The sequence below is a fragment of the Ammodytes marinus genome (genome assembly GCF_949987685.1).
Source record: "Ammodytes marinus genome assembly, chromosome: 17".
Lineage (NCBI taxonomy): Eukaryota > Metazoa > Chordata > Actinopteri > Uranoscopiformes > Ammodytidae > Ammodytes > Ammodytes marinus.
Window position 1 is genome coordinate 9,309,793 of NC_137221.1, and position 21,011 is coordinate 9,330,803.

The following is a 21,011-nucleotide window of genomic DNA, read 5'->3' on the forward strand; positions in this document are numbered from 1 at the left end:
TTTTCTGCAGTAGCAGCTCTTTTACTTTGATACTGTATTTTTAAGATCTAAAAATGTAGGCCTTGGAACTTTAACATATATATATTGTTGTATTAGTACTGTATTGAATAATCATCCCACTACCACTGAATAGCGGAGACTTAACCATAAGGTCTGGTGAATCAAAACTAGCACTGAATGCTATTAAAAGCTACACAGACCTGTTTGATGTCATCACATATTAAACTCTTGGGGGAATAATTTAATTGTCGCCAAAGGTTAAAGGTGCTACGAGGAACTTTTAAATATTTCTGAAACAGTCTAATTTTTCCTCTGATGATCATAAATTACATGTACATGCAAACGAGACAATCAGTGCAAAGAATGCTATTTTAATGTAGTTTTCTTAATGCCTTTGTCATGGATCCCTCACCCTGGAACTATAGCCGGCATAGTAAAAACCACTACCGCTTTTGTCCAAAGGGGGTGCAAGAAGGAACAAAAGCTGAAAGTTCCTCGGAGCACCTTTAAAGAGGACCTATTATACTACTTTTCTGGTTTTAATTTCTTGTTTTACACTGCTATAGAGCAACCTGACACGAATCACATCACAAAAAACTATGTAGATTTTCGGGAAGCTCTTTCTCTTATTTTGGCGATCCAGCACGTCCTGTGAACACTTGAGTGTGTGTGCTTCGGCAATCTCCGCTCCCTCCGCCTGTGCATCGGCCATCTCCGCTACCCTCCCCCCCCCTCCTGCAAACCCCACTCCGTTGTGATTGGTTACCTTCCTTCCGGAACACTTTCAGTGGCGGGAAGCGCGAGCATGGACCTATAAGGGCGCGAGGCAGACGCGAACAGGGAAGTGACAGCATTACCATACATGGAAACATCCGCGTGGTCACGTCACAAATTTTTATGCGACGTCACAAATTATGAAAGGGTAGACCGCTTTGAAGACGTGACTTCTCGACTGGCTAGAATAGTGTTTAGTGCTCTGCACAGACACCCCAGACGGTCAGCAGGCAATACGTCGAAATGCATGTAAGTCATTATTTGATAATTTAGTATGGTTAAGCATGACTATGAATCAACATAACAACGTTTATAGGTCATAAAAGTCAAAAAGCATCATAGGTCCTCTTTAAAGTATAAAGCAAAAAACACCAAGTAGACACGATGAGTACTGTCACACGTTTAATAATGGCTTTACACTTTTAATACTAAAACTTTGATATAGATCCTTGTCTGACCCCTGGATCAGAATTCCCTTTTCTATAACAAAACAAGTTTAGCTTTTTATAGCGTATAGGCAGCGGGCTGAAATATTCAGTTTAAGTACTGTATATACATATCTCTATTCCTATATAATCTCTTTGTCAGAATAAACAGACACATATTTATCTTTTTGGATCGGAGTCCTCTGAGTATTACACACATACAAACACACATGCAAACACACACGCAGTATAAATCTGTTCCCTCATTGCTTTCATGGTGATTTTGCTGTATTTCATGATTCAAAGTCTTTTAGATATTATATCAGCTTTCCCTGCAGATAACGGCCTTGGATGGGTTTCTTTGCTGATGTTTTTTCTGATTGCCACAATACCTGCTACTTGAATCTTTAGTTGCATTCTCATCCAGGCACGTTGGCGTCTAATCCAAGGCCACTGGGCTACCTAGGAAAACATTTAAGTACGCAGTCAAATAAACTATAAGGGGGATATTAGTGTTAACTGACTTAGTATTTCACAATGCTCCCTTTAACCCCCCACCCCTCCCTCTTTTCTAAATAAGTGCTGTCTATTTATTTTCCTTAACCTGAAAGGTATCGCCAGAACAAGAAAAGGCACTGAATATATATCATTTGGTGTGCATAGATTGATAAAGTGCATATAGTGTTTGGTTAAAAAGCTTTAAAATGCCATCTTATTCCTCTTTGTTCATTGACTTGTTCCAGTCTTTGGCGCATGAAGAAGAAAAGACAAAAGTCGGGCACTGGGGCTTTTATATGCATGTTGGTCCTGATCTGTAGGCTATATAAGGAAGTCCATCTTTGGTATCAGTTCTGTATCACCTACATGATTTTTTTTCCAGTTTGCTCCTCCTCCGTTCTGTCACACATTTCTGAAGAACCCAGAGCATAAAAAACCAATGCATCCACTGGAATCTCTTGCTCTCTTATATACTGTATAATATATAGCTGCTTGGCTTGCAATTCCTCTGCCAGCCTGGTGGGGGCAGTGTTTATATTGAGCTGAACTTCTCATCCACCATTAAGATTTCTTCAGGGATCTTCTCCTCCGAGTCAGAACGCTTCGACAGCTTGTCCAGGAACTCCATCTCGTAGAAGCGCTCGGCGACACACTGTGCAGTGAGACGGGCCTCGGGGTCGTGGTCCCAGCAGTCGTCTATGGAGGCGCACACCGTCTGGATGCCCTGCAGGGGGAGTGGTGGAGCACACATACACATCAGCCAATAATACAGAGACTACAGGGAAAGTCTGACAGCATTTCATTACCTCAAGCTGAAACTATGAATGTTTATGTGCATTTCAATCTGTGTCTGTTACTAGCGTGTGCTTTCTAGGAGTGAAAACAAAAAAAAAGGGAGTAACATGAATAGAGTAAGATGTGAAAGAATTATACATTCAGTTGCAAGTTGTTAGGTACACATATACCTACACATATACCCGAAACTAATACAACAGCACAACAGTCCTGCAATACATCTTTCCTTCAGAGTTTTTGTTTCTACTGTATGACTATTTTAGTGAATGTGGTTAATGGTGCTGTCACCCTGCATTACATTGTACATTAAACCCACCCTCATTGATATCATTTGGGTGGAAAAAATTATGGAATCTTAAAAAGTGGGCACTAGACGAACAAACAAGGATCCACTCCACACATAAACAACCTGCCCTATGTTGCTCCCAGAGGTTAAAAAAACAAACTCAACTGGGTATTTTTAATAGAAGGTAGGAACTGCTTTAACCAAATTGCCACAATTGCCAACATTGTTTTTTAATTACTGATGCAATGATAACTATTATTTATTTTACCGATTCCCCATTAGCTTCTGCCATGGCAGTTGCTGTTCTTTCTGCAGTTCGCTCAAAATCACGCTTAGACATGCATGTTGTAAAACAGCTTAAGCCTTAGTTGAATGTGAGTAATGCTAACTAATTTATGTGCCATGGAGACAAAAAACCCGAAATAAAACCCAATTTAGTCCAAATTTATTCAGCAATCTTTGAAGGGCTGAACTTTTTTTTTGTGAGAACACAAAAGTAGAGACTGATTGGGGTTATGTATGAAATAATACTAAAAATAGTACTGTAAGACACTAGTATTAACATTAAGGAGAAGGTTTTAACGCAGCATCAGTTTGTGTATTTGTGTTGTCTCTTACTGGGTGGTTGATCCAGCTGTCGGGGATCTCAGGTCGTCCTCTGTCTCGGAGAACGCTGTCCTTCATGCTCTCCACACAAGGGTGCTCCCTCAGGTTACCAAACGGTGGCTCGTACTCTTTCACCTCTGCACGCACACAAACAAGAAACATGTACAGAAAGAATTAGCTTGTGACCTTATCAAACTGGTGAACTCTGGTTGTTTTATTCCAGCAGTAAACTCTAAGATGCTACCCATTTACTAAAGATAGAGCTCTGTTGAATAGACTAGATCAAGATGGCAGGGCCCCAGCAGTGCACACATCAACAACACACCTCTCAAAGGATTCACTGTGTGCTCTGAATTAGTACCGCAGGTTGACAAACTTTAAATAGCACCGGAGCAGCACAAAGAACTAAAAGAATCCTGTACTGCTGATAATGTAGGCCGACGGAGAGAAACACTTATTATTATCACATTTCCCCCCTCAGCTTCAAGGGGCTTAAAAGTATCTCACCAAACGCAGCTCTGGCTTTGTGTCAGGCTCTCTTTACACAACACAATCCAGAGTGTGCTTGTCAAAGGCAATTTACCAGATGAGTTTGCTCAGGGCAAGATTTCAAAGCATTGGGACGTGGGGGATATGGTCTGGAAAAATAAACTGCGGGTCAAGAGTCTTCAAAAGAAAGTTTATCTAACATAAATGATCCTTGGAGTGAAACAACAAATCTAATTCCAATTGGTTTTTAAAGCAGCGTGGAAGGCCTCCGTTAAGAAAACACAAGTTTTAAGAAAATCCATCGCGATAAGGAAAAAGCCTGATGAGGAGGCAACCAACTGTGTGAAGAATGCTCAAGTAAATAATTAGCTCGAGCAGATTTTTCCCAATGATTACAAAATGACCACGAGATGAAACAGCACTTTGAGAATCACGAGATATTCCACAATAAATAATGCCTCGGCAAAGACAGAAAGAAGCCTTAAAAACAAAGAAGAAACAAAGACACCCGATTTCAACTTTTTCTAATCAGGCGGATTTGTCAGCTTTTGAATTCCACAGACTTTACACAACTTGAGCAAAGCAGTGGCAGCGTGGGTCAGTGAGCACCGGAGCGACCCGGCCGGTCAGGTGTCTAGTCAGCTGACAGGTATTGGATGTTGACTACATACCATATATGGCAAAATGTCACAAATGAAAAGATCTCCATCTGGAATAGACCCTCCACTTCTTAGTGTGTACACGGTTTGAAGGATAAACCCGTTTCACATTTCACTCTTTCTATGACATGTGAAAAAGAGATTAGAGGAAGTTATGAAGCCCACAGACAGGAATGGAGGCTTCTGGGAAACAGACAAATGCAATAGAGGCCTCTTGAGAGAGACTGAGCCCTCCTTTTTGATTACGCAAAGCAAAGTTCCACTGCGTTTGCTATGAAAGGCTAAACATAGCCCCACCCAACCAACAGTTGGTATTTAAGAGTAAAGGAGACAGATGATTCTCCTTTTTTATTTTGACAGGTCCAGGGGGAGTGCATAACTGTGTCCAGGACTGCAAATCCACTTTGTTAACATGTTGGGCAAACATGTTTATGTGTTCATTTCCAAACAATGGGTAGAAAATATATGAATCACACTGCTGGCCACGTTGCAGCGTAAACAAAAGTGTGTATTCCAGGATGGAGGGATTGGCCAATCCTTCTCTAAAAAGCAAAGGTGTTTTTCCCCCCCAGGCAAACCTTAAATTAAAGTCTGGACCAGCAAAAGCTATTGAAAACACAACACAGGGCGAGGGAGGAATGCTGTGGTTTGCAAAAGTCCCACACTGCAAATTTACAAGATTTCTGCGCAGCAATATAAAAAAGTTCAGCGCGGTAACAATGAGGAACTTAGACTATTGTCTCCTACGACAGCTGACATGCAGTGATGTGGATTTTTGCAAAGCTAGCACATATTTCATCCTTATTAATGTATTTTTTTCCCAATTGCATTTGTCGGACCTGTAGACACTGTCTGTCTGGGAATCTGCAGCCAAGAGAAATTTCGTTCACATTGGCTGTAGACTGGGAACAGCTTTCAATGAATGTCCACCCCTTCAAGGACCTTTGTGTGATATACATCCATGGCGGTAGAGTCATGTATCCACGGCTACTGGACCATATGGCCTATGTCATGTCTTTGAGGGATTTACCACTTGCTGCACTTCAACCATCCCAACCAATTATAGCTTTGTCACTGATTAACCTTTGATCGTTTTCTTTATGGCCCTTGCACATAGACTAGATAGCATTGAGCTCAAATGTCAATGCTTCAATATCAAATGGTTCAGAATCAAATGCAGTATATCAAGCCAAACAGGACCAAAATGAAAAGGAAAGAGAGAAAAAATAAACCATCCTAAATGATTGCAGCAAAGTTGAAAGCAGGCATAATAATCCATACCGGCATATGACATTTCATTTGATATTCTTAGCCTTCTACCGTTCCAAATTAATAACATTTCTGTCTAATTAAGATTCAACAAAGCGTTTAAAATTGAAAAAAAATTTAAAATAAAAATGAAATCCTCAACCTCAAACACGAAAAATAATGCAGGAAAAAAACAGATCCTCACACAGCTTCAAACATGTACTTGGAAATAAATTAGTAATGTGATCACTATAACATCCTGTCTTTCCCAGAGTCGGTCTGAGTCTGTGACCGAAAGCCTGACTAATCCACTACTCCCAGCCACCGCCTCTGCTGGTTTTCATTAGGCCACGGTGGCTGTGACACTTGTTTGTGTTCCTCACAGGTTGTTAAAGTCATTTGGTACAGATGTATGTCTGTATATTAAACGCTTGCAGAGCTCCATTTTAGGACATATGGCTCTATCCTTCCATCAACTATAGCTGATACATGCCTAACCTTCGCCTAACCCCATTAAAGAAGACCAAATAGCTATTTCGGCTCACAGTGGATGCAACATCAGTGAAACCAAATTGGATACACACACACACACACACACACACACACACACACACACACACACACATTTTGTCCCCCAATTCATCCAAGATGAAGTGGTTTGAAATCCAAAAATTGGTGCCCTATTGTGGACTACGTTAAACCCCAGACACACACACATACCAGACCCTTTCAGGCCCTGATGGTTTGACATCTGGAGAGCAGCTGCCCTAACCTCTCCTCCTCTTCAGTCTCGCCCTCTCTCTCCCTCCAGGGACTGAAAGGCATTTCTCCGTTTGCAGCTCCACATTCAACACCACTCCACTATTATCCCTCTAGTCTACAAAGCCCCACCCGCCCCAGGAACGCCCTCGTAGTCTTTCCAAGCCCTAAATCTGGACCAGCTAAATTATACAGGAGAGACATTTTAAAAATACAAACACAGGCCTGAGCTTTGAAGGCAGCTTTTCCTTCTCTGCCAAGGTGTATTGACCTCTCACTCTAACTCCTCTTCTTTTGTCTTTTGAGTCTTGGAAGATGAAGAAAGCAAAGTGATGGCAGACATGACAGATGCCGTTTGTCTTCTTGCCTGGCAGATCTCGGATCACACCATGGCCACACACACACACACACACACACACACACACACACACACACACACACACACACACACACACACACACACACACACACACACACACACACACACACACACACACACACACACACACACACACACACACACACACACACACACACACACACACACACACACACACACACACACACACACACACACACACACACACACACACACACACACACACACACACACACACACACACACACACACACACACACACACACACACACACACACGTCACTCTGATGATTCCGGCATGTGTGTGCAGTGCACATGTGTTCATAGTATGTCTCCAGTGAGGTGAGTTCTCAGACGCCATTGGTGACTCACTGACCCCCTGGGACAACTTGGCAACATCCAGAACAACAGAAGACCAGCAGCAGTGTGAAAGCATGAAGCTCTCTGTGTGTGCGCTCCGTAAACACATCAGTTTTACTCTCATGGTGCTCCGATTCCAGAATCAATACAAGATCTCTGCCAGCATATTATCTGCAAGGAAATCTTCACACTTCCAGTGAAGCAGAACTAAATGCTGCATCTCATTTAAGAAGCTTATTTGTTCCACCTTCCTCTGGGTCTATCGAGGTGGGAGGCTGTCTGTGCTTGTACAACGTTTGAACCTTGCATGCATGAGAGAGTCTACTTCGTTTTTGGTCTTAATGTGCTACAGAAAGTTAGACGTAAACAGAAGATGTAAACACACAAACTATTCCAGCTGCTACTATCTACAGTCCCTATTCTGGTCCATAGGACTGGAACCCCTCTGCTTCACTTCTCTCTCCATATAAATCTACGCTAGCCTGTCCTTGTCTGTCTGTGCCGGCATGAGTAGAGCTGGATGGCTGTCTACAGTGTCACGGTGCAATGAGAGAGTAATTAACTGCTGCCTCACCTGCCTTAGGGCGGGAAGAATAAGACAGAGAGAGTGAGAGAGAGAGGGGCAGGGTGTAGATATACTGAGCTGAAAGTCTAGAAGAGGAAAAATGAGAGAGTTTTTCTGTGCAAGGACACCCGGAATTATTATTATTTTTTTGTTTGTTGAGATCTTAAAAATAAACTCAGAAATGAATGAAACGGCCGGAGGTGGATGAGTGGGATGAAATGAATAAATCTTTTGTCCCTCAAGAGGAAACCCATTGAAGCCATGCTAACCTTTATCCAGAGAGCCTGGATTTGTTTAGTCCATCTCTACCAACATGTATCCTGTCTACACTCTCGTGAGACCGCACAACTTCCTCGTATAAAAAAGGAGACATCCCAAACTTACCACCGCACTGTAAGAACAGTGCGTCTTGGGGTCTGTGCTCTCTTTCACAAAAACAGGAAATGGTCTATTTTCTTTTCAAAAGGTGTACCCACTGGGAGCACATATTCCTGGGGCTGGGAAAAGGGAAAAGGGAAAAGCAAAGGAAGATTATGGGTCACTCATGACCAGCCATGTTATTCTGTTAAGAGGACTCCCGGGCGGCGTAACTGTGCGATACACTTCGGGAGGCCTCATGGGAAGATCGCAAGGGGGGCAACAACAGGAAAACGCCAAAGTTGGAGCGTTCATGCCCAAACCCGGCTTTCAATCACTTGCCCCTGACACAATGGAGACACGAGCAGACACAGAAACAAACTGGACCACAGAGACACTCAAGGGAAGTGAAAACAAACAGCCCAGTGTCAACATGAAATATACTGCCCCGTGGTTTGCCTTCAGATAATCACCCACTTCTATTATTTGCACATATCCTGGCCTTGTTTTCGCAACAGAATGACAAACACGAGTAACGGAACATTAGTAAAGTGAAGGCTGATCCTTGAGACTTCCACAAGACAGATTGCGCGTTTGACACTTTTAGATTTTGTTCCCACAGTGATGAATGGGTGGTGGGCGACGCACACTATAAGTCCTGTCTCACACAGTGTCACACACATATCCAGTAAGCGGCCTAGAGGTGGAGTTGGTCACTGCGCCCCTAATTGGTAAATCGTCAATGTTCCTCGTATTCCTCAGAGGTCAGGCGAGCGGTGGAGGCAATTTTTCTTTTTACAGTATTTCTGAGGATATTTACTCAGGCCCCCGAAGGGAGTTTCATCTATCAGTGCTACTATTGATTTCCTATACACTCAGTGGCCAAGGCTAATCTCTAATTTACCAAGGAAAATGCGGTTATCTCTATTATTAACTAAAGGTCACCATTGATGTTTACTGTGTGTATACTGGGGCCACCGTGCTATTAGCAATGCAGTCGGAAATATCATGTTTAAAGCATGCGACCACAACAAGGTGAACACAATCGATCATGTTAAAAAAGGTTGGTGCTGAGGGCAGCAGAGTGGAGCACTGATTAAAGGAACAGTTAGACATTTTTGGAAACATGCTTATTTGCCGTCTTGTTGAGAGCTAGAGGAGACAATCAATAGCACTCTCATGTTTGTCTGTGAAGTTGTGCTTTTACAGGAAGGGTTTGGTGCTGGACTGTCTCGGCCGTAGGCAATGACTTTATAGAGTCTGTGCTGGTTGCCTGGCAACCTCAAGATGATTGCACTACTCAGTGAGTCTCGACCTTAGATGTGTGCTGGTAGGTGGATATTGTTACCTTAGGACATAACCCCGGCTAGCCGTTTCCCCTTGTTTCCAGGCTTTATGCTAAGCTAGACTACGCTAAGAGAGCGGTATCAATCCTCTCATCTGTTGGCAAGAAAGTGATTTTTCCAAGATGTCAAACCTTCTTTTAGGAGTCCATCTTTCATGAGTCTTTAACAACGTCCATGACAGCCAATATCTACAGAATCTACTCTGGGTTCACTGAACAAGTCACTGACTTCAGGCCTGTTGTTTACTAGTTTTCCCAGTGTTCTGTAAAGAGGGCAGAGCCAGATGTTTATCACAAACTCCTTCACATACAATTTCCATGTAGAAGAGTGTTGGTGACTACAGCCTCCTTCAACACAGCAACATGAAATAAGAGTGGGTCGGCTAAATCTACATTTAGAATGTTTTTGCAGACTTTATTGAGTCACTTAATCTTTCAGTAATGTTTAAATCAATTATTAATTCATTTAAAGCTGTTCACTGAAGTTACTCAACCTAAAAAGGCAAAATGTTTTGATAAGGTCCCAGAGGAGGTTTTTAAATCTGATGGTCTGATGAACTTATTTGGGATGAAAAGTAAACATGCATATATCTAAAATATCCACAAAATATGAGCGCCGGCGGCTCTCATCAGAAGTGGCTAAATTAGGCTTCCAATCCACAGTCATGTGTCTGTGATCACATCTTACCTCCAATGGCGTTACACCTGGAGATGATCTCCCACAGTACAAGAGCCATGGAGTAAACATCGGCCTGCTTGAAAGACTCAATGTTTTCTAGGTTGATTCTGGACTCCAGGACTTCTGGGGCCATGTACCTGGCTGTGCCCACCTGAGACAAAAACAGGGAGATAAACATTTCTTTGTCATTAAGGTCAATGACACAACAGAAGTTGTAAATATTAAAGGTGCACTTTGCTGTTTCAATTAGTAGGGGCCTGCAGTTACTTTACAAAACATTTTTGTAAATAAGAGTGAAACAGTAACTTTTCAGGTAGCTTTCTAACTTCAGAACAGTGGTTTAGGGTTCCAATTTTCCTGTGAGTTAAGTTTATTTATTCAGCTTTGAGAATATACCTTAGCAAATCTTTACTTCTGTCACACCAAAAGTTACATAGTGCACCTTTAAGGGCTTGTATTATATTGTTTTGTATGGCCTAAACGTGCTACATTTTAAGGGGGAGTTGGAAAACCACATAATTAAGCCACTTTTCAAAACTATGACTACATTTTTTGTTTAGTTAAAAAGGCCCAGTTGAGTAGACCATTTTAGCCGTAAGAGCTTTTTAACTACATTAAACAAGTTACAGGTTGTAATTTTGTGCGGTAGCAAAATGTCAGATCACATTTCACTGAATTAAAGCATGTTCGAAGTAAAACATAATTGGAAAAACAAAAAGGAGTTCTGAGCTCAAAGACATGTGGCTTGTCTTCACATAATTACCACCTTGGAAAATGTGTTCACTTGCGCCTCTTCATAAATGCACTGATGGCATTACAATGTATTAGGTGTGCTGTGTTGTGCTGTACTGCAAAGGTTGAGGTCTTTTCATAATGAGTCATCTTCCTAACATAATCTAATATGACTCTGGCCAAGTACATCAGCGCAATGAGTCCATTAAGAATCAATCAATAGTGTTTGTCTTGTGGTGGATATAATAAAGCGACAACCTAGGAACACTTACAACACTATTTCTATCAGCAATATCAATCTGAGGGGCCAAGATATAGTGCAGAGCATTTAGAGATTGGTGTCCCTGAGTGATGAGGATCAGAGATGAAAAGTTTGATTGATGGCACATCTCTTTCCAGGGTCTGATAAATATCTTCCAAAAAAACAACAACAAAAAAAATATAGCCTATATATATAGCAGGTCTTGGAATGGCCTGCGTCTGGGGGGTGCCAGGAAAATGTATAACAGGAGAGGATTTATGATTTCTTTACTTTTTTTTTTTTTTAGACTCCAAAGGGGATCAAAAGCAGTAAAACAAATCAAATAAAAAGCTCAAACTTAGGGATTGGAAAGGCTTTTTTTACCTGCCCGCTGTTGGCCAGCTCATCCACAGACAGCGCGTTGTCCAGGCGCAGGGCCAGGCCAAAGTCACACAGGCAGCAGGTCAGGTCGCTCTTCACCAGGATGTTGGAGCTCTTAATGTCCCTGTGCGCTATGGGCACCTTGTAGCGACCGCATGGGGTGTGGTCGCTGTGCAGGTGGGCCACACCGCACGCCAGCGAACCGCCCAGTGTCCACAGGTCATGCCAGTTGATAATATGGTGGATCAAGTACTCTTGCAGGTTGCCTCTGGGCTGGAAGGCCGTGATCAGCCAGTACTGTCTGGGCACTTTCCTCTCCTCCGCTGTCAGGAAGTGAAGCACATTGTCGTGTCTTAGGTCGGCGTCGGAGTAAATCTCCTTCTCGTTCTTCCACGAGGCGTACTCCTCGTATTGGAAGATCTTAATGGCCACCGTCTCAAAGCCCTGTTCCTCGCTCACGGATGAGCCCTGTTTCAGCTTGGCCTTGTAGACCTCGGCAAAGCGTCCTTTCCCCACCTGAACGTCTAATTCAATGGGCAGCAGCTCGGTGTTGTGGTTGAGGTTGTTGGCGTGCGTGGAGCTGCTGTCCGAACCCTCGTCGTCTATCATGATGGCGTGGCCGTCGCTGAAGTCCCTGGGCAGGCCCTTCTTGCGTCTGGAGGTGGCCTTACGCTGGCAGTGCACCCGGTAACAGTAGAAGGAGGTGATGACCAACACAGCCATGACCAGCAGAGGCACCAGGCTCACCAAGATGACCGCCACCACCTGGGAATCCATGTCTAAAAAAAGGGAAGATTGAAATGGTGACTGATGAGAATGAGGATGCTTGCCGTGTACAGGCCACATGTTCTAACACAATTTAAACTATACAAGGTGATGGTCTGTCAGTGTTGCTTGTGGTGCAGCTTTTTGTTCGGATCACAAAAACAAGAAATACAAGTTAAAAAGTTCATTTTTTGACTTTTTGGAAAACAGATGTTTCAAATTAGTCCCAGCAGCACAAGACCCCGTTTTCTTAGCTGATCTTGATCTCTTCATTTTATCACTTGATCTTGATCTGCAGATGGTGTTTGCACTATTATTGTGGTGTTGTTGATCCCACATGCATATATGACACAAATGATTAAAAAAATCACTTTTTCGGAACGACCACACAATTAAAACAATTTGCCTCTCATATACTATCAAGTAATACAACTCAAATCCAGTCTCAGCCGATTGTATCAGCAAGCATCCAGCTTAAAGTCATATTCTCAGAACTGCAGAGGAACCTGACCCTTCCCTGTGGAATGTCTATAAGCATTAGGAAGCTAAAGTTAGCGTCTGGGCCACAGAGGCAAACTGCTCCAAACCCTGACCCAGTCGACCACATATTGTGTCTCCTTATAGTGTGTGTGTGTGTGTGTGTGTGTGTGTGTGTGTGTGTGTGTGTGTGTGTGTGTGTGTGTGTGTGTGTGTGTGTGTGTGTGTGTGTGTGTGTGTGTGTGTGTCTCATTCTTGTAATTTAGGACGTGGTGTGTCTGGGGGCTGCTACGGTTTTGGCAAACAGTGAAAGTTTATGCTTGTCCTGTGTTTATGGTCCAGTTTTTTAAAGCTGCAATCATAAAAGAAGACCTATAAAAAACTATATTACCAGACACAACAGACTCAACCAAAAAAATGCCCACTGAGCCAAAGTTTGATGAGTTCTAAATGTAATCATTTCATCTAGTGCCACCCAACTTTCCTAACATTCTCCATTTTAAAATCACCAGCCTTCAGGTTCATAAATCTAACTAAGAATTAAGGTTGCAAAATGTGAGATAGCAATAGCGACAGTTTCAAAGTAGAGAAATGTGCTCACAATTTTCTTAAAAAGGTGATATGCAACTCATTTTAGAAGCAAGTGCAGATGTGAGGAGCAGAGTCGGGTTGCAATAAGGGAGGAGGACGAATGGAAGGCACTGCCAGCAATGCCTGCTGGTTCTTTTTTCTAAACAGGAAACCACGTCTGACATCCTTAACATGGCCCCAGACAGTTTGTTTTTATTTTCACAGAGTGAGAAGCTATTTCTCCCCGACAAACCTGTCGCTGTGCCTCCCGGACTCTGTCACTTTTGGCCTAAAACCCTCACTTAAAAGTATGAAATATTGAATGTTCAGCTGGTAACAACCTTAATTACTGGTCAAATTTATGGTCAAAGTTTCTGCACTGAAGCAATGTTTAAAATTTGAAATAGCTTGACATTTTGGAAAATACACTTGCTTGCGTTCTAGCTGAAAGTTACACGAAAAGTTTGTGAACAGCTAGGCTCTGTACAAAGGTAGCAAAGTCCCAGACAAAACAAAAACAAAACTCTTGTTTGACTTCTCTTACCTTGTCTTTACCGTGAAGTTGCCTGGCAACACGCAGAAGACTACAGATAATTATACATACACCCAAATTATATATAACCTGTTAATTATATATAATGTGTTAATTATATATAATGTGTTAATTAGTAAGGTTTATAGGTGCCTGTAGGCAGACTTTAAAAAAAACTTTTGAATAGAGTCAAGCTTGTCATTTCACCATATTTCCAATCTTTATGCTAAGCTAAGCTAACTTCATCCTTGCTCCAGCTTCATAATTTAACAACAAGAATGTGAGGACAGTTTATTGTTACCTTGGAGTTGTTATTTTGGCTGGAGCTTCTTCATTACATTGTCTCATTTTAGTCACTGAGAAGTTACAGAGAGGGCACAGACATTCTCGGAAGTAAGCAAATGAATGTTTCCATTACGTGGTCTGCACTGTGCAGATGCTTTCAATTTGGCTCTCTGTGCACAGAGCCAGGTCGCGGAAATGTACCTCAGTGTTATTACTGCCTGGATGCCGTAGTCAAAATACAACTGATTCCAGGGCCAATGTTGTAACTGGAGTCTACAAGACACTGTCTCCCAAAGCCTGTTTGTAATCATGTATCTGGAGAGCGTGTACACAGCGCACACGTGTTAGCATTCATGCATGACGCCTTACATGACAAGCTGATAGGAACTGGCATAATAATATTAGGCCGACCATGACAATGACGTTACCATGTTATGTTATACAGATGTAAGAACCAGTGTGACGACAAGCACAGGCCTAAGATAGACTAATAAGGAAGTAATGTAACATTGTAGCCCTATGACTTAAAGGACAATGTAAATCTACAGGCAGCAGCCATTTAGCTTATCATAAAGACTGAAATCAGAGGGACACAGCTAGCCTGCCTTTGTAACAAAGTTAGGTTATCTTGCCAGATGAATAATTAAATGATTTTAAAAGGCACAATTAACACAAAACACATTGGTGTAAGACACTCTTGGACATCAAGAGAGTAGTAGGTGTAATACGTGTCTTAACTTACTGGAGTTGAAAAAGATGTGCTCATTGCACTCGTCCTCAGAGCAGGAACAGATAAAGAACTGTGAGCCCATGCCCTTTCTTTCTTTCATCTCACACTTGCTGTTGTTGTAATCCTCCAGGACCAAGCCATACAGCTTCTGAGCCGGGTTGTGGCAGACAGTATCCACGGTGACGTTGTCATCTTTCTTCCTCCTTGGAAAGAGAAAGCACACATTGAAAAAAAACTGACATTTACTGGATTGAGTTTGATTTTCGTAACCTGTGTTCCCACAACTCTTTTGGCTACAAAGTCCCCTTTTCAGACATCTGTATTGTCATGTAACAAGGCAATGATGGCAGGTCCACCGTTGTGCAAATAATGCAATTTTTCAGCCGCACAGTGATAAAGTGGTAACTGTAAATGGCACATTAGTCTCTTTCAGCAGTCCACAGTCTCAGCGTTATGTAAATGACTGCAATACAGAGGTCACATTTACAAACAGCATGATTTTGCAACGATGAAAAAACACATTACATACAGGAAAACCCTGAACCTGCACAAATATACATATTCAAATGAGGCACCCTGCTGAGCAGCCCTGTGAGAAACATTTTAAAGAGGTATACTGCTGTCTATGTCCCGTTGGCTTTCTGCTGACCTCAGCTCACAACACGCCCGCAACAACTGCTAATATAATGAGAAACAGCAGCACACACAGCCTTAAGCTTTTAACACCAACACAAATCTGCCTCTCACATTGAAAGTCAGATTCCACGCTGATGGGCGCTTTGTTTGCTCGTGGGCTGAAATAATTCAGTCAACTGTCTTCACCAAATTGCTGACTGACAAAGGGTCAAGGAAAAAGGTCCCTTCATATGAATACATTTGGAAATTATGAATTTCTGTTGAATAAAAAAAGCCTATCCATTGGTGCCCTCATTATTTTTTACATCTTACTTTGTAGATGTAGAATATCTTAAGTATAATTTAGTCATTCACGTATGACTAAAACAATTAGGCAGCCTAACTCTGGCTTTCATTCATACAGAAATGTGGAATGGAAATCGAGCCATTGTGTTTTTTCGACGTATGGATGGACGCTTACCAGATACTGACACACACTTCATCTTCGTGGTCGCAGATGGACGTTCTATCGCACTCCACCTTGCAGTTTCCTTTACCTGCGCAGCTGCTTGCTTGCACATCACAGAACTTGCACAGCCTTCTGATCTTCATTATATTACCATCTGAAAAAGAGAGAGAGAGAAAGTAAGAGAGGAAAGATGGTGAGTTTTGGTGCACAAAACAGGTTCAGCAGGCTACTCATTCAAAAACACAGTCACACACACACAGACTCAAGAAATGCAACAGCGCTTTCATGATAATCAGTAACAGGAATATACATGATATTTATTAGCATGAAAAGCAGGGAAAAACTTTCAAACGGGTAGGAGTGTTTTAGAATTTGCCAAGAAGCAGAAGCAGATATTCAAAAATAACCACAAGAAAATACAAAAAAAAATTCATCCCAAAAGGGGTGGACAGATTTTTTTTCCCCCTGTGAAGTCTGAACAATAAGAGTAGTGGCGCGCAGTGTCATCCACCTCCTTTGGTCTTGTTCAGACTTGACTTTGCCGGTGGCGGGCAGGCAGGCAAAGCCATATCACGGAGACAGACAGACAGGATTGTGCGATGAGTGCCTGTGGGTTTGATAATCATCTAAGGAGAGAACTGCCAGACAGGCAAGAACAACAAACAAAGGAGACACGGATTGCATGTCCTCGCTGAGAGGCCTCTAATTTGTCACACCGATGACTGGGCCCCCCGTCTAGGAAAGGTGTTGTGACTAACTCTGTCAATGAACTTCAAGAAGAAAGTATAGGGCTGTGCAATTAATCGTAAAAAATAAATAAATAGTGATCTGGATTCATATTCCTCAATGCATTAAAGTCACGATACATTTTCACCTCTGTTGCTGGGGCACAATTCCAGCTGCTATATAAATGACAATGAGCTACAGCATGTGAAACAAAACAAACTATTAATGTCAATACCATTCTTGCAAGCAAAATGTAAAAGCTGCTGTAACTTGCCAGTTTTCTTCCTTGAAGGCCCAAAATGTTGACACTGTATAGGCTTATGTTTTTAACCAAGATGCTTTAAATACAGTGGTTGGTTGTCCAAACAGACATGGTGCTATAGTTTTATTTATTTACATTATATGTAATAGGCTGTCCAAGTGTTTTTGTTTGTTTTGTTGAAAAAACAAGAATTGTATGAGAAAATCGTGATATCAATTCTTGAAGAGAAAAATTGTGATCCACATTTAAGCAAGAATCGTTCAGCCCTTGTGACTACTCAGTCCATTTCAAGAAGAAAGGGAGGGCGACACAATGTATCAGTGTGTGTGTGAGTGTTTGGAGAAAGACAGAAATGTGTGCGTGAGTGGATATTCGTGCAGAAATGTTCTGGAACTGCAGTCCACTGCTTGTCCTTGCACTGAGAGGCTAGCTACTAATGATAAAAAGTCACCCACACGCAGCATGCCTCTGTTTGGCATAGAGAGGCAGGATTGCGCAACAAGGAAGTCAAACAATCTCTCCTCTCTTCTCCAACTTTCCTGTCCTAAAAGGGAGTACTCCCCACCACATAAAAGTATGAGTGGAAAGAGGATCATGTGGCTTTAAGAGTTTGGAAATAATCCTGAAAAGAGGATATTCTAATTTTTCCCAGGAACAATCTGGCGCACACGGTCGAAGCATCATCGGAAAAGAATGCGTCTCCCACGGACACATGATTTTTGTTAGGACATGACCAGTTTGTAGTGTACACAATGTAGCCTCAAGTGGTACGGTTGAAGATAATGTAATAGGCCACTTGCTGTGAGGATATTGACTAAACAGATGGAGGGTGACACAGACATTTCCAAGATGAGGACTTCACTCCTTCCAGGTCTGATACAAAGTGAAAGATGAGACTGAGATATCCTGATAGCAAAACAACAACAGAGGAAATAAAAATAAAAAAACACACTTGAGCTGTGTGCTGCTGACTGAGTCCCTGCACACACAGGAAGTTCAACCTGTTCCTACACAACCTGAGGCCAAACCAAGACAAAAAAAAAAGTAAATTTCTACTGACGCACTACAGTCTAAAGATTAACTTCTGATGAAGCCTTTTTAACCACTGTGTGTGATGAAACCACACTGACAAGACTTAGATCACATGGGCACACACAGTGAGACTGGGAAGTGAGAGTGAAATTGGTCTGACTTTCTTGAGAGGAGACGTGTGTTTTGGAATCTGTTTGCCCCTGACTTTCACGCTAACTTGAGAGAGAAAAAAAAAGGTGCTGTGCAAAGCCTGTGTGCTCTTCATCCAAGACACAAAAAGCCTACTGTGTCATTTCAAACCCAAATTCTGCTGGGGTGGTGGGGTTTTAGACCTTGTGGTTCGCTGCAACAGCAAATACTGTACAACCTGCAGTCAGTCAGTGCTGAAAAAGAGCAGCAAATTCCAGAGCGCTACACGTCGAACGACAACATCCTCTTCCTGCCTCTCTCTCAGTCAGATACTTTCACAAGGAAGACAGCAGGATGTTGCAGAAGGATATTGCTTATCTGGCCTCGTCCTGTACTGAAAAAACATCCCAATACTACACTGGACACAATCCACACTAAACTACTCAAAAGAGCAATCTAAAAAGCTTGCCCGCCGGAGGGTTTTTGGGTTGTGTTTTGAAGAAAATCAGCACCGAAGGGGGGATAGCCCACGCCACGAGTGCTAGTGGTGGGAAGGTGGTTGAGCCGAAGTAATTATATCATTAGAAGGAGCATGTCATTTAAACCCAGGAGGCTGGGCTATGGCAGGGGATGAATGGTGGTAATTGTCACCCAGGGCTACATATAATTGCAGAGATGGGGAGGAGGGGGGGGGGGAGAGAGAGAGAGAGAGAGAGAGAAAGAGAGAGAGAGAGAGAGAGAGAGAGAGAGAGAGGGGATTAGGAGCAGCCAAAGCCACTTGGTGCCTCTGGGACTGAGTCTGATGAGACAGATGAAGGTAAAACTACTGTCTTCTTCCTGAAGAAAAGGGGGTCTGCTATTAGACCTGTTAGCAACGTGGCTGCACATCAAAGATGGAGATAAGCCCAACCGTCTGAAGGGTGTGTGTGTGTGTGTGTGTGTGTGTGTGTGTGTGTGTGTGTGTGTGTGTGTGTGTGTGTGTGTGTGTGTGTGTAGGGGGAAGGGGGAATTTAAAGTCTGCCACTTATAACAGGTGTTCTCCCAAGAGCTACTGAAGAATTCAGCTAGGTTAACAGTGTAAACAGATATTGATTTACAGTTGAGGAAAGCACAATAATAATAGCCTAATAACCTAAATTGCATTGCGCTTTTCTGAGCACCCAAAGTTGCTTAACATACAAAAATAACTAACTTTATGAAGGCTTAGCGATAAAAGAAAAATCTAAAATAAAAATATCTTAAAAGGAAAAGTCTCAGTGCTATCAAGTAGGCTTAGACAAACGTAAAAGACCCATTGACCTGCGCAATTTGGCATTTTCTTATGGTTTTATCAAATTAATTCAGCTTTAAAAAATAAAATAAAAGTAGTTGTAGATATATACACTAGTATAGGCCCGCCCAAACACCAGTGTAAAAACAACTAACGAGTGGGCTATAGTTTTGAAAAGAGGCAGTTAGTTAGTCTACTTTAGTAGCGCTAGATAACAGTTCAGCGGTTCTCCTGTAAGTACAGTAGCCACTTAGCGGCTGTGATACGAGCGCGCAGCACATTCTGTTGCTACAAGTGTTAAAAAAGTTCAACTCACCCGCTTCCGCGAGCAGAATACTAGCGAAGAGTATCGCTCCACACCAAAAAGCGGAAAACCGAAGTAGCTCCATTTAGAAAGGGACCATACACTCCCCTTCTTTTTCATTAATTTAGCGAAGAGACGCCTTTACAAAGGGGGTTAATGTCCAGTCTTTTATCGGTCGGTCCGCCTGTTGCTCTCCCCTCCCCAAACGCCCACTCAGGCTCAGCTCCTCCGGGGTAGAAGAAGCAGCAGCAGCAGAGTAAACACGACCAGGCAGGACTTGCCCTATATGACTCACAGTATGTGCACTTTTCACGAAACAGGAAATCTTCAGAGCAGAGAGGGGTTGGACAGACATTCTCTCTCTCTCTCTCTCTCTCTCTCTCTCTCTCTCTCTCTCTCTCTCTCTCTCTCTCTCTCTCTCTCTCTCTCTCTCTCTCTATCTCAACTTTTCTTCTTCCTCTTCTCCTGCTCCTTCTTCTCCTTCTCAGTCATGCTCCTGTGGCTCACATAAGATTGAACCATGTCATTAAAAAAAAAAGCCGAAAGCAAGCAAGCAGAGAAAGACTTGAAAAGACATGCTCTAAAATAGCCCCAACCAAAAGTGTCTCTCTCATAAGCTACACAAGTACTAAGCAAACATCCTGATTCTCTTCAAAGTAGTCACACACCTTTCAGATCTCATTTAGAGCTGCTGCCTGGCTCTCCAAAGAAAACTGCTTGCTGGGCTCTGCTCATGGTTAATTTTTTCCCCCTTTATTTTTTAAACACTAAACTCCTTTAGGTGTCCTGGTTCCCAGTCACTAAATCACATTCCTGTGTTGTTCTGGAGAGGCAGGATCACAGTTAATCAAGGATGACATAAGACGTGGTGAGAGTCACTCCATATCTCATAGTGTCGTGTTTTTTTTTATGTTTTTTATTGAAGACTCACAGAGGTTAAGTCCACTCTAACACCCATAAATTACCCGTTATTGCGGGGGCTTTGCAGACATGGGCTTTTTTGCTCTGAATACTTGAGGCGTGATGTCAGGTTTCAGTTCTGACCCCGTGACCCCGAAGCTTATAACTCTCCACACACACAGGACGTTCACTCCTTCCTACACCACCGGCTGGCTTAGCTTTAATAACAGCTCATGTATTGTTGAGCCAGTTTCAGCGTAGGTGTAGTGTAGTGTAGTGTGTAGAGAAAGACGCTTCTTGCTGGAACTTGTCTTCAGTATCTGTATTTTCTGTACATTCATGGGTACATTTTAACCCTTGTATTATG

At 42.4% G+C, this 21,011-nt stretch overlaps 1 protein-coding gene across 1 annotated transcript; it reads right to left on the bottom strand.

Annotated features, from left to right (window-relative positions):
• Window positions 1–1,163: 1,163 nt before the first annotated feature.
• LOC307263664 (TGF-beta receptor type-2-like) lies at window positions 1,164–20,021 on the bottom strand. The gene is made up of 7 exons (XM_080044868.1): window positions 19,757–20,021; window positions 16,034–16,175; window positions 14,950–15,140; window positions 11,582–12,357; window positions 10,234–10,375; window positions 3,397–3,521; window positions 1,164–2,421 (listed from the first exon to the last, which is right to left on the bottom strand). Exons 1-7 carry the CDS (start codon window positions 19,827–19,829, stop codon window positions 2,230–2,232), a joined length of 1,641 nt encoding a protein of 546 aa, XP_079900994.1. The 5' UTR covers window positions 19,830–20,021; the 3' UTR covers window positions 1,164–2,229.
• Window positions 20,022–21,011: the final 990 nt, after the last annotated feature.

Bases quoted from the DNA above. Each gene is read 5' to 3' on its own strand.
- LOC307263664 (XM_080044868.1), bottom strand. From the start codon at position 19,829: ATGGAGCTACTTCGGTTTTCCGCTTTTTGGTGTGGAGCGATACTCTTC. The intron at 15,141-16,033 runs GTAAGCGTCCAT...TCTCTTTCCAAG, and splicing joins GAAGTGTGTGTCAGTATCTG to GAGGAAGAAAGATGACAACG. The intron at 12,358-14,949 runs GTAAGTTAAGAC...CCCTTTTTTTAG, and splicing joins GCACATCTTTTTCAACTCCA to ACATGGATTCCCAGGTGGTG.